The sequence below is a fragment of the Dunckerocampus dactyliophorus genome, chromosome 11 (genome assembly GCF_027744805.1).
Source record: "Dunckerocampus dactyliophorus isolate RoL2022-P2 chromosome 11, RoL_Ddac_1.1, whole genome shotgun sequence".
NCBI classification, from domain to species: domain Eukaryota; kingdom Metazoa; phylum Chordata; class Actinopteri; order Syngnathiformes; family Syngnathidae; genus Dunckerocampus; species Dunckerocampus dactyliophorus.
In genome coordinates this window covers 19,251,725-19,266,492 of record NC_072829.1, presented here as the reverse complement: position 1 = coordinate 19,266,492, position 14,768 = coordinate 19,251,725, and the positions used below count along the sequence as shown (strand labels likewise).

The window sequence follows — 14,768 nt, the reverse complement described above, 5'->3', positions numbered from 1 at the left end:
ATTGGGAGAGTACTTCCTACTGTGGCTGTCTCATCAATGTCATGTAATGACACTTGAAGGGAAAGCTCAGACTTTTTGACATGTATGACATCCCTGTCAGCAGTGTTGTCCATCAACAATGACTTACCCCCCACTTGGTCTCATGAGCCCAGTTCTGAAACGTAGTTCTGGTTAGTTGCTGAGGCTACTTAAGTAAAGAGTTTGGCTTCTAAAAAAAATATGCGTTCGAAAGAGAAATACAGTCGCGTGACAAAAAGGTCACCTGGAAAAAATCGCGCGGCTTTACTTTCTCTGAGGTCGTATTAATGTGCGCTGTCCGTTGTTGTATTCAAAGCCGATCACAAAAAACGATCGCCATGCGACGGCCACATGACACTACGCGTCATGACAACACAGACATGACATGAATGTGCACGTGTGCTGTATCACGTAGGGTTGACAACATCCGTATTGAGCCGACAAGGAACTCACTTTGTCCCGCGCTAGTCTGTCAACGCTAGTCTGTAAAACCTCCAATGGTTTTAGATTGACAGCTTGCCACAGGCTACGCCAGTTGATGCCACTGTGCTTGATCACTCCCTCCTCAAATCTATTGGTGTTCGACTTCTCTTGCATCTTTCTATACACGCTTTGCCTAGCTGTGCTCAGATAACCAGCTAGATGGCTAGCTAGAATTATCTGCCAAGCTTCTCGTCTTGGGTCATCAAATGTGACTTTTTACCACAATGACGTTTTGTTTTTAAAACAAACAAGCAATGCAATTAGTTTGGAGCTCGTCTTTCTCCCACGGGGAAGTGGATATTACAGTATGTCCATCTGGTACGTACTAACTATTTCAAGTATCTATTGTCATTATACTGTATGTCTTGTCCCCCAAACACTATTTGTGTGTTGTTGTTTAATGATCATTACCTATTGGCCAGGGACCCTTGGAATTGTCTAACGGCGGCCCTGCTCAATAGCACTCAACATAAATAAATTGAAAAATGTACAGTTAATCCATGCGATCTCACTCATGGATGGTCGGTATCGGAATCGGCAGCATTAGTCTCTGATTGGAGCGTACCTAATGTGAACTGTTCCTTTCTAAGAGTTCATAGTAATACAGTTATGGATGTAACGGCGCTCTTAGCATCTGCCAATGTTGCCTAATGGGCCAGCTGGCTCTGACTTAGCCCCATCAGCATCTCAGCACAATAGCATTATTTAACAATACCTTGTAAAACAACAAATCACTTTTGCGAGAAAATATATTCATTTCAAATTGTGAGTGCTGTTGCAATTATGGAGGTTTGTGTTTTGTTGTTTTTTATTGTTTTTTTTTTTTTTACAGTCCATTCACGTTAAGAATGAAATCAACATGTGTCCTACACTAACTAATTAAAACATAACACATGACATGCTTTTATTGATAAAAAAAAAAAAAAAACGTTAAAAAGACCATTCAGGTTGCAAGGATTTGAAGCTCAGTCTCTGCATTCAGTATTTTGTGTGCCTATTGTGTGCATACCTGGCCAGCTAATGACTATGGGCTACATTAGGACTGGGGACACAGGGTCTAATTAATTTTTCTTGCCTACGGGTTATTCAGGTAAAACAATTACACATGTAATCGTTTTTTCAAAGGAACCAAACTGTCTTTGCAATGGATGTTATTATCCCTCAGATTCTAATGAAGCAGAGAATGGAGAAAAAGTTCGGCCAGAGTCTTGGTGACAAGACATGTCTGGAGGGATTGGAACTGTGTGTGTGTGTGTGTGTGTGTGTGTGTGTACGTGCTAGAACATATTTGAGCCCTTAGTGTGACTCTTACACACATTGGTGCAGACAACATTAATAGTGTTCCAAATGCAAGTGAAATTGCCCCAGGATGAATAAAAATATCCCAATGGTTAAGGTCCCTATAATTACCTGGATTCAATTAAGGTCTTTTTGAGCAGGTGGCTTAATAAGCTTTCAGCCACCTCTCGCCACCGTGCAGCCTAATGAGTGTCAGTCAGAGTCAGGAGAAGATAATGCTCTTGGCCTTCAGCTCCTCCATTACTCTCTCTTCCTCACTGTCCACCATCAAGGCCTCAGGCTATGTCTGTGACTGACAAGTCTGCCTGTCTTCTAATGTATTTATCCCTGGACTGTTTGGATTTACTTCATTACAAAATAAACTGTCATATAAAAAGCATTTTTGGATTGCTCAGTACAGTAATCCCTCATTTATCGCGGTTAATTGGTTCCAGACCCGACCGAGACACGAAGTAGGGTTCCTTATTTCTAAATGGAATAATTTCAAAGTTAGAGCATAGAAAACCTGTTTACGACCTTCTAAATATGATTTTTAACATTAGATGCTGCTAGACTAGGAGTGTAACAATTCATCTACTACATCAATGTATCGACTTATATGCCTATGATCCAACTACATTGATCTGTGCTTGGCAAGTTGCCATTTCGAACAACATCTATCGATCTAACATTGTTTAAAAGGTAATCAATCAATTGCATCGATACTAGGAAATAAAGCATTGGATTTAAGCACGGCAGGCTTTATATGGATGTTTTTTCAGCACTTTTTGTTGTTCAAAGTTACTTGATTCAATCTGCCTGTCTGTGACGTCATCGCCACGCACCAGCAGACAACAAAACGTAGCATGGCGGATGGCAGAGGACAAGCTGGCGAGCGAGAAATAATTAAGCCACCATTGCGGTCCAGTGTGTGGAAACGCTTTAGGCTTTCGCAGATGTTCTAAATAAGTCGCTCGCTGTTTGGAGGATATGTAAAGGTCAAGTGAAATACCACGGCAACACGACAAATCTCTCCAACCACCTACTAAGGCGCCATGAGATTTCACACAACGCTGACCGTCCAGGCACCTCGTGCACCGTTCCCACTGCAGCAGCAGCAGCACAAGGTAAGGCTGGCTCTTACTGCACTTACTGTACTTTCATTGAAAATGGATTGAATATTGAAAATGAGAGCAGAAAAGGTTAACCTCCTGTTAATTCAACCAAGTGCACTTTTTAATAATATAGAATGTGAATTAATTTGCCATTAACTGTTGTTTACTTGTTTGTTTATATCCATAATTAATTTATACCTAATTCCCTTACAAAAAAGCAACAGGAATCTCGGAAATTTCACCTGCACTGTGCAGTGTCCAGGGATTTATTTCACAGTCGCAGTTACTGAATCGTATCGGATCGTATTGTCCTAAAACAGGAGTCACCAACCCGTCGATCCTGAGTTACTGGTCGATCTTTGAGACTTTGCTGGTCGATTGCGAGAACATTCGACAAAAAAAGTATTATTATATCAGTGCCCTCCCCTCCCGGAGAGTGACCAACAGGCACGCATTTTAGGTGCTGAACACGGCTGTATGCCTCACTGCCCTCCAGGCATGCAACCCACAAGCTCCCGCCAGGAGCCCAGTCCCCAAAATCCATCCGGAGGTATCAGCACACGTACACCGGCCTCGCCGCAAAAGCATAAATCGGTTAAATGAGGGAGAGAGAGTGAGTGACAGAGTGCAGCGACGTGTCTGTGCACACATCAGTAGTTATTGCATGTTAATATGGCTCAATATCTGCCTTTACTACCTCAAAATTAAGGCAAAAATAGAACTCCATAGACGTGCACCTCCAAAAAAAATCTTCTAGCTGCGGCTCAAAAAAGGTGGTCTCCAAAAGGTTGGTGATCAATGTTCTCCATCCATCATCCATCCACCTATCTTCGGGTCACAATGGCAGCAGCCTAAGGAGGGAAGCCCAGACTTCCCTCTCCCCAGCTACTTTGTCCAGCTCCTCCCGGCGGATCCTGAGGCGTTCCCAGGCCAGTTGAGAAGCATAGTCTCTCCAACGTGTCCTGGGTCTTCCCCGAGGCCTCCTACCGGTCGGACGTGCCCTGAACACCTTCCCTGGTTGGTGTCCTGACCAGATGCCCAATCCACCTCACCTGGCTCCTCTCAATGCGGAGGAGCAGCGGTTCTACTCTGAGTATGACAATGCTTCTCACCTAATCTCTAAGGGAGAGCCCAGCCACCCTATGAAGTAAACTCATTTCGGCTGCTTGAACCCGCGATCTCGTCCTTTCGGTCACTACCCAAAGCACTTGACCATAGGTGAGGGTAGGAACATAGATCGTAGAGTAAATAAGCTATTTAAGACACAAATAAGTCTTGTGCTGGTGTGTGTCTATAAATGTGCTCCCTAGAGAAGCTGAGTGGCGGCCAAACAGGAAGTGATGTTGGGGGTTCAGAGTTGAGTTTTAGCTTACCATGGGTTACTGCAGCAACAATAGCCTGTGTTTTTATTAGGGATACTTATTATTATTATTATTTCTTATATTATTTATTATTATTGTGCCTGTTGTTCCAGCCTGTTGTTCCAGCGATCAAGCAAGTTTGTCTCACCAAACGTAACAGTAACATTACTGATAACTAGTGACCTGTGTAGAATGCTACATATCATTCACAGCATCTTTGAATGCGTCGTCTGAATGCCTTACATATGTATTTTAGTGAATTTAAAAAGACAAAATAAATTTAGAGAATTCTTGGTAAGTATAAAATCTGCAAAAAAGTGGATTAAGCCATTAAATAAGACATTCCACTTACACCTCTCCAATGAGCACAAACTGATGAGGAAAAAGAGCATTCATACAAGTTTATAAAATAAATGTTAAAACCGAGTCAATGCCCACACTTCACTTCTATCACACAGTTTTATCCTCAATGACTGAAAACAAAATTTTAATTACCGTATTTACGCTTCACCATCGTGTGTCCTGACCTCAGCACAAACTTGCGGTAATGCCAACAGAATGTTCACAAAGACTGCTGCATGCTTCCAAGGCACGCCGTTCAAAATAAAGTCCATCATCAGTTATGATTATTGTAATATGTTTTAGGTTAGTATAAAAAATATGTTATTAAATTCTGTGAGCATATCAATACGCAAGTGGATAGCTAAACACTGCAATCAAAACATTGCTTGGCAAAGAAAATGGAGAAGTGAAAGAAGAAAGAATTCACACTACAAGCTTTTATTCAAGCCTGCTATTCCAGCCAGTATGTCAGCATCTTGACATTCTCCTGCCTGGATCCTTTTCTGCCCTCCCTAATGAGCAATCGCTCTTAGGTGCTTCACTCTGTCAAAAAAGACAGGGAGGGCAGGAGGAGATTGAAGACTTCGGAAAATGTTGAAGCATTGCATAATTTACATGCGCATGATTTTTACATTTCTGAACGTAAGAGGTGTAATATTTTACACATGAAACGAGTGGATAAGAGGAATACATTATTTACAATGAAATTTAGGGATGAAATTTAGGGAGACAATTTGTCAATATTTCTCATTAACTCATGATAAGAGTGATGTAAACAATTCATTCGCGCCCCCCCCCCCCAAGTCGTAAAGTGTTATTTTATTTAAAAAACAAATCACCAGTAATAAATATACATTTGTTTGTCGACAAAGACATGGCCTGAAGCAAAAGAAGACAAGTTAGTGGTTAATAATTTGCGTTATGCCTTTGACTATCTTCGCACTTGTAGTTTGGTTTTCTCTGATCCAAAGAAAGAATTTAGCATTTACACAAGCATTTCTTATCATCGGAGGAAAGGCTGCCTAGTCAAAATATGCATAGATTTATAGCATTTGTGAGGAAACTGACGAAACAGTAATCCCTCGTTTATCACGGTTACTTGGTTCCAGACCCAACCGTGATAAGTCAATTTAAGCGGAATAGAATTCCTTTATAGAAATGTTTTATAAATATTTCGGTAGTTAGAGCATAGAAAACCTACCTATTTACGACCTTCTACATATGTTTTTTAACATTATTGGAGCCCTCTAGACATAAAATAACACCCATATGGTCACCTTTATACCTTCATCAATGTAACATTACTGACACCTAGGGACCAGTTTAGAATACCACACATCACGTCTTTGAATGTGTCTTCTGAATGCCTTATATTTGTATTTAAGTTCATTTAGCTATTTTTATGCTTGAAAATGCTTCATTTAGGCTAAGAATATGTAATATTTGGTCAAACCATTATTAAAGATAATGCGAGTGAAGCAAAATTATTTTCTTTGAACTGCATTTGTATCTTCGTTCCTTATGTACTTCTTTTTCAAAGACAATTGTGGTCACTGAATTGCTTTGCGCTTAGAAGAAGGGGTTAAGTGGTGATGTGCGATAGCACTGATTTATTTCTCAATCCGATACTTAGTAACATTCAGGCTGGTATTGGCGATACCAATCCGATACTGACACTTGGTGCAAATGCACCTAACGTGTCAGGTAAATTTTTAAAAGTAGTGTATTTCAACTGTTAGCATAGCTCAGAAAATAAAGAATAGGCTATAGGACATCAGAGTCATTTATTCATTTATTTTTAACAACTGCATATCATTTAGACAAGGTCTCAATAATTTAGTTACTGTAATTTCCGGTGTATAAGGTGCTACTTTTTTCTTAAACTTTGAACCTTACGGCTTATACAGTGGTGCGGCTAATGTATGGCTATGTTCTAATCTTGTGACATCTCATTTACTTCAGAACTACTAGTAATCGTTTCGTTTAAATACTGTGCCGCTTGAGAGTCAGTGAGGACACGGTAGCTCTTTCTTTGGCAGGAGCCAATCACAAGCTGTAAGTGAACTGTGAAAGTGAAATCACAGGAGGTCATTACTCATTAATATATCAGTCTGACACACGGTGTCATCTTACAAAAACTAAACTCATCACACAGCAACTTAACACTCACAAGGTAGCTAAGAAATATACAATACAAGTACCAATACGAGTTTAAAATAAACGACAACTATTTCAACTTCTTCCGATAATGCATTTCGTCCAAGCAAAACATTTCATTCAAAGCATTTCAAAGCTGATTCATTATCATTCCTCTGGCTCCCTCTATTCAAGGGATGCTTGAATTAAAAAAAAAAAAAAAAAAAAAAAAAGATAAGATTACCACCGTTCATGTCTTTATTGCCTCCGGCTCCTCTGGCTCCCTATGGTGGACAGAGGGAGATGAAGGAATCAGCTTTGAAATGCTTTGAATGAAATGCTTTGCTGGGACGAGATGCATTATGGGAAGAAGTTAAAATAGTTTTTTTTTTTATTTTAAACTTGTATTGGTACTTATATTGTATATTTCTTAGGTACCTTTTGAGTGTTAGGTTGCTGTGTGATTAGTTTAGCGTTGTTTGTATGATGACACTATTGAGTAACGACCTCCTGCGATTTCTAATGGGTTGACAAGCTTGTCCATAGCTCATGATTGGCTCCTGTCAAATGAAGATCTACCTGGTCCTCACGGACTCATGCGCGCCACAATATGCCATTTTATGACAGGGACATGTGCGGCTTATAGTCTGGTGTGGCTTATATATGTACAAAGCTGTTTTTCTCTCTAAATTTAGTGGGTGCGGCTTAAACAACGGTGCGTCTTTTACACCGGAAATTACGGTACTTTCCACGATTACCTCATATGACTGACGTATCAAAGTATTGATATTTTGATCTGAGAATCGATTTTAGATCCTGAAGATCTGCTATCGGAGGTATAGATCTTCCGTATCAATCCACATCACTTGTGGGTAGATACATGCTATTAGCTGTGAAGCTGTCCTTACAGAAGCTGCCAGTCGGATAATATAACTTTGTACAGCTCTTTCATGTTGTAGGTAATGTTTTTATGTATGTTTAAATGACATCTCATTTCGTTCTTGTGTTTATAGCGCTCATCAGAGGCGCAGAAAAAATCACCACTGTGGGGTAGATTAGCTTTCACTACACAATCTGCACTTTCTGCTACGAATGAATTATTTTTTTTTAATTTTTGGATTACAGGTCAGTTACATATAAATTGTAGTATATGGACATAACAGTATCATTTTACTAAATAAAGTATTATTGAATATGCTGGTTGTAAATGTTCTTTCACATTTTGTGCAATCTACCGACCTGTTATTACTGTACTGTGTTATCACTGACAAACAAAATACACACATATGATTTTCAGTCTATTTTCATTATGAGAATGAAAAAAATAGTTTTGGTGTTAAGATACGGCGCCACCCCTGTTTCATGCGTTTCTACACACCGGGATGTGTCAGTCATGTTACATATTAAGCGTCTTCTTCTAGAACATTCAGTCATTAAGCAGGTAGGTTTATTGTATCCATATACTTTAAAATAATGACTTATTTCAGCTTCTGTCACTTGAATTAGTCTCCTTATTCGTGTAAACATTGCCCCCTCCTCCTGGCTTCGCCTTCTTCGCTTCGTGAAGTGAATGTTGTTAGAAGCGGTGCCATGACACCCCATGGAGACTGGCATTTATAAACCGAAACATGGTACCTTTTGATTTTACATGAGTTGGTGCCCGGTTGTACTGAATGGAATTCGGTCGGTGCCTATAAAACTACTGTTACAGGTACCCATCACTAGTACTTAAAAAGGTGCCATGAATCAATGTTGAATTTCTCAGGCGGCATTTTGCAGAGTGATTAGAATGCAGGGTGAGTAGCAAACAGACATGTTGCCGCTCTAAGGCTTTCTCAACTTGAGGCATGGGTTTCACTAAATACTAGTGTAGGTGTGGCTATGTGCGTTTGTGTGTGCATGTGTGTGTAGTAGTTACATCCTGAGAATGTATCCCAGCGTGAGAAAATCAATGAGATCAGTGTAACATGGACTCGTCCATCAGCATTTGCACAACCATTTCCCTCTCTCACCGATACACACATTTCCTTTTCCCACATACAGACAATATGTACACGTTCTCTTACACACTGCTCACACTCCCCCCTAATTTCTCTCTGCAAGGAATATTGATGTGCTCTTTAAGAGCCCTCCTCTCTGTCACTTTCCAGTCTGCACTCCATTTCCAACCACACAAGAGTAAAAAGAAAAATTCGGCATTGACTGCCTTTTCAGGCACTGCAAGCTACCAGTGCATTGGCTCAGGTGGCATTCCTCAAGCTCTACATGTCATTAACTTCACTTGATAAGGCAATATTTTCCCATTGAATGTATCACTTCACGTCATTTGTGTATCTGACGCTCCCCAGTGAGCAAAATAGTATTCGTAAACTACACCGCACTCCATGAAGGCAGGCAGAAAATGTCTTCTCAGGGCACATCAGCTAATGCTTTGTACTGCACCCATTTCAATTTACATGTGGGCATGTCAGAGAAAGAAATATTAAAAATTGTGTGCACTGTCACACACATCATGCTTGAACCTGATTATCATGGGGTGAGTGGGAATTGATTTAATGATAATTAGACATTCGTGTAAAGGATGACGAACGGCTCCTGAGGATCTGTGGAAACTACAGGAGAACACAGAATATAAAACCAGTGTGTATACAAATGACACAACAAGTCAATTAGCATCAACTGCTGCATGAATGCTGAATGCTTCACACTGCTTGGTATGTATGTAGTCCTCCACCACCAAATATACGCGTACATGAGATGTATTTGTGGTGGTCCAGTCAGCGTTCAGACGCCCTTCCAAGGTCAAGACACGAGTTTCACTGACTCACAGGTGCAACTTGTTTGTGACGAGTGAATCAGGTACCCGATGCACTGGGGAGGAGAACTTGTTGCGCATGTGCATGTTTCTTTCTTTGATTTATGTGTTTTGTTTTTTCGTGTTGTCCATTTCATAAGCAAACTATCACATTTAGTATTTGATGCTCGAGAATTTTACTTTGCAATAAATAGAACCTTTGAAACCTTGAAAACGCAACATGGATGTTCAAGGGCCCTAAAAAGCAGATGCACAGTAAACACACATCAACAGGTAGGGTTGGGTATCGTTTACATATGATCCGATACCGGTACCAAATCGATACCTATGAAGCGGTGCCAGTGTTTAACTCTCCTATTCTCCTCATATATCACTCACACAGTTTGCCTCCAGAAAATGATTTACAAGAAGTCGTTGACCAAATTGTTATGTCAGGCACTTTGCTTAATTATTGAATACTTAAATAACCCCTAGATAATACAACCCTGACCCGTCCTCTTGTGCCACCACCAGGTTAAATTGTTTAATTGCATCTTGAAAGAAAGAAAGAAAAGAACCATTTACTGACGACATTAATGACCACAAGAGTACGAACACTGGTTTTGGTGATCATATTGCGACGTCACCATCAGGTCAAACTTTCAGTTTTAGAGAAAGTGTATCTTGAAAAGCCATCCATCCTTGCATTTTCTATACTGCTTGTTCTCACAAGGGTCGCGGTTAACGTCAGGCGTAAAATCGTCACGACCACTGACTCAGTGGTCACTATACCTCATTTTTGACTCATTTCAGCAACTAGATTAATAGTGGAGCGACTCGGAAGTTACAGTATCTGTGTTGTGTTAGAGCTCTATAATTTCCGACTGTCTGTGAGGCCGTGAATGTGTTCAAGGTGAGTCTTGACTGGTTATTGGATGGGAAGGGAGATAGAACATGTGTGCGGATGTTATTTTGGCATGGTTGTGATTGTTGTTGTCATCCTTTCAACGTCAGTAGACGCTGCAATAGGCACTATTAATTTAGCACCGAAATGACACACCGACAGCTACTTCATTTTTCAGTCTGGTTACTACCGTTTATGTCCACCATTTTCAGTATGCATCCAAACAGGACGGGATGATTATTACCTCCCAGTCATTCTGCCAATGAACATTCTAGTAATATGCTCCCACTGCTACATTGTAACTATTGTAAAGGAAATTACATTTTATTCTTATTTATTCATTCAAGTAAAATAAAATGGTATTTTTGCATTACATTTTTAAAAAATGGTTGGCAAATAAACATGTATTTATATAAACATGATTTCAATGTGAGTAATTCCTCATATTCATCACGTTTATGCAAGTGGTGCATATGTTAGCCATCCATCAAGTAAATTGCTAGCCATCAATCATTCTTGTCTGCTTCCCACCTCCTCTCCCTCGCGTCTCTCTACTGTCATGTCTTTATCCTTTTGGGCACTTGCAGTTTCCTCACTAGCCTTTGCGGTGTAATCTAGGGGATTGTGTGTTTTCTGGGTGTGAGAGGTGATGGGTACAGCCGGATGAACGTGATAATCTGCCGCACTGGATTACAGCCCAATCTCTAATCTCTCCGGCCCTCCTCTGTCTAGGGAATACCTCAGATGGTAGTGAATTAATCCAAGCCCCCGGCTTAGCTTTGCCCATTTTGATTTCCCAGTTTTCATCAAGCACATAAATCAATAGAAGTTGAAACAATAGATTGTTGTGATGCAAGAGTCAGAAGTGAATTCAATGACCCCTGTGTGCTCTATTATCTCGGATTTAACTACCGATGAGACCTTTAATCCTCCGAATGTGAGGATTCATCAAGAACCGTTGCTTTAGGGATGTCTCACGTTGCTTAAATTGCAGTGTGCTGCAGTTTAGCTTAAACCTCCTCTCTCTAAGTGCTGAACGTGAGCTCTGACAACATCTATGCAATATCCATCAGCCAACCATGAAGGTTGTTGTGTCCTACCTGACACCATGACCTGCACACTCACAATTAATGTACCATATCATGAGGTTAAATTGGCATTAGCAATTCCTCTGGCTAGTTGAGAATGACTGCAAAAAATCTATTCCAGTCACGTAGTGGCAAAGAGGGAACATGATTAACCAATTATCTTGCCTTTCTACAAAATTGCTAATCAGTTCAAGACTGATTTATGAAGTGATATCACTTATTGGAACATGCGTTGAGCAGGGCATGTTGTGTATGCGAGCCAAGGTTTACTAAAAAAAAAAAAAATCTTACTGAAATTCACACCTCTGGATTATCAAGATGGACAAAATAGAACAACAACACTTAAAAGTAAGTGCTTATTTTACAGTAAGAACCTCAGTGAGTGTATGCCCTGGTTAGTGTGTGTTTTTAGCTCATGCCGAAAATGTGCACCATTAGTGTAGCAGATAAGTGAGACACAATGATGCAATCATCAAAATTGGCAAAAATACCCATATGGGACCATTAAAAAAAAAAAGCCCGTTAACCACCCAAAATTTCAAGATGTGCGGCATTTTCCAACATAAAAATACTATTTTCACTATAACATTTGACAGAATCGTCTAATTTGAATTATATTAGTGTCAAATTAAATGTTTCTGAACACACACATGCAGAAATTCCACCTCTAGAGATTCCTAGATGCAGCTATCTATCATTTTCTGCAGAATCTATGAAAGGCTTGGGTGCAGTTAGACTTTATAAGATGAATACCGGGTTATAAAAAAGCTTTCCAGTGCTATTCATTGAGGGATGTCTGATGCACCTTTGGGATTCCAGGATCAATGAAATAAACCACATTTCTACTATGACATCAGAAAAATAGCTGCACTCGGATCAGATGTTTGCCACATCTGCAATAGTATAAGTCACTGACTGATAAGTCTAATTTTGTTTATGACTTGAAAGTGTCCTGAAACATGTACTTGTTTCCCCGTGCTTAATGTTTTTGCACATTTAACACTTAAACTCTTGTGTTCACATAACATTAGAGTATGAGTATGTACTGTACAGGTGAGACCTAAGCGATAGCATTTGCACCTTGCACAACATTCCCTTTGGCATCCACACTTGGTCAACTGCTGGCAACTCTGTGCAGTGGGTGCCATGGTTGTCCTGAAGATCTGCCACAGATCACCATCACCAGAAATCGGGTCTCTGGTTGGCAGACTGTTGACTGACTCCATATAGAGCCTGCCTGGTAGGCGCAGGCTTGATATGCTGAAGAACAGCTGTTCAAGTGGGAGGTATGGCTTCGTATGGTCTCTGCTTTTCAGCAAACATGTCGAGCCGTGCATCATCAACACCAGCTGCTGTACTGGACTTGTCGTACTTTGTGACTACAAACTTTTCTAGGATTCTCAGATCATCCTCTTCAACATTTGGTGGGTACTGGCTGAGTTTGGTAAAGCCATCAGAGGCCTCTGTGCATACATTCCTAATTTGCCATGCAGAATTCTTCCCTTTACCCCGGAATGCGGATACAACATCACAACCAGTGAATGCATGGAAAAAGAGAATCCCTCTTGTCTTCTCTGGTGCAAGTGAGTGGCTAACGTTGTGTACAGGAATGTACGTCACATTCTGGAGCCATAGGTGAGAGTCAGGTTAGTAGTGAGGACTAGTGGCAGAGTCCATCCAGAGGACGTGGCTGACTTCTGAAACACAAGTACAACCTCTACTACCACACCCATACACACCACGCATGACGCATGACACTAAGCACTACTACTACTACTACTACAACACCCATGCACTACATAATTGGTTTGCATATATTTTCCGGTTAGCGTACAATCTGGCACATGTCTTGCAGTGTTATTAATACACTGTGTGAGTCCCACTGTGTTCTTCATGTATTTTTATCACACAGAGTTCAGCTCTGTCGCCGAGGTCATCTCCATCCATCCATTTTCTATGCTGCTTCTCCTCACTAGGGTTGCGGGGTCATGCTGGAGCCTATCCCAGCGACAGGCGGGGTACACCCTGGACTTGTCGCAGGGCACATATAGACAAACAACCATTCACACTCACATTAATACCCATGGACAATTTAGAGTGTTTGAGGAAAGGTAACATGCATGTTTTTGGAATGTGGGAGAAAACCGGAGTACCCGGAGAAAACCCACGGGGAGAACATGCCAACTCCACACAGAAATGCCCAAGGGAGAATCGAAGCCAGGTCTTCCCGATCTCCAGACTGTGACTGTGTAGCCAACATGCTAACCACTAGACCACCTGATGTCATCTCATGACACTGAAGTTCTAATACAGTTATGCCACAACTCTCAAGCATGATAACATAATACACATTTTTATACTTTTATGATTATAGTTTTACATGCATAAACAATTCTAAATGCATATAAATTATGTAAGAAAGAGATAAATGAACATTTAAGGTTACTTTTACTTTCAGTGACACGGACACCACCTCCGTGCCGTGCGTTATGTCTTGAATTCAATATCGTTTGTCACCTTCTTTATCAAACGCTGGCACTTTCTTTGGCTCCATTTTGGCTTATTTTGCAGCCATGATCAACAGAAAAGTAGAGACTTGAGGTGAACACTATTGAATTCAAAAAATGATTCATGGCAAAACACGAAGGTGGTTCCCGTGTTGATCTCGCTGCCACATTGTGTCTGTGTCAACAATCACTTCTTCAGTGAAAGTAAAAGTAACATGAAATGTTCATTTATCCCTTTAATTCATCATTTATATGTATTTATATGCATTTTCAATTGTTTTCTGCATGTAAAGTTACCATTGTAAAACTATAAATAAATACATGTTTTTCTGTTAAAATGTATGGTTTTCTGTGGATTGATTGGATTATTTCTTCCTTGGACCTTCTGGAGTGGATTAATGACACAAACTAAGGTTCCACTGTATAATGGATATTTACTAATTTTCTTCTTACATTTGCTTCAAGGCTGCAACCAGTCAAGGCCTGTCAATAGCTGACAGCGTGGAACATCTGCCATTTTGGTGTTTACTGTGGGTGTTTTTGCTCACCTCTGTCACTGGCGTGTGTGTTCTCAGGGTTGAGTGCATCCAGCAGGTGGATGGAGCTGGTAGGTCTGGTTTTGCGATCCTCCTGCTGATGGTCCGTCGCGCTCACACCGTTCTCATACAGCTGGCTCTCGCCATGCCGCAGATGCCAGGTCAGACCTAACAGGTGGACCGCTACACACACACGTACAGACCCA

At 40.6% G+C, this 14,768-nt stretch overlaps 1 protein-coding gene across 1 annotated transcript in view; it reads right to left on the bottom strand.

The window, feature by feature from the left end:
* Nucleotides 1-14,768, bottom strand: part of tenm1 (teneurin transmembrane protein 1) — a 272,088-nt gene that overhangs the window by 127,770 nt on the left and 129,550 nt on the right. The window contains exon 6 of the mRNA XM_054791581.1: nt 14,575-14,745. Coding sequence (XP_054647556.1) covers nt 14,575-14,745 — 171 coding nt within the window. The remainder of the gene's footprint in view (nt 1-14,574; nt 14,746-14,768) is intronic.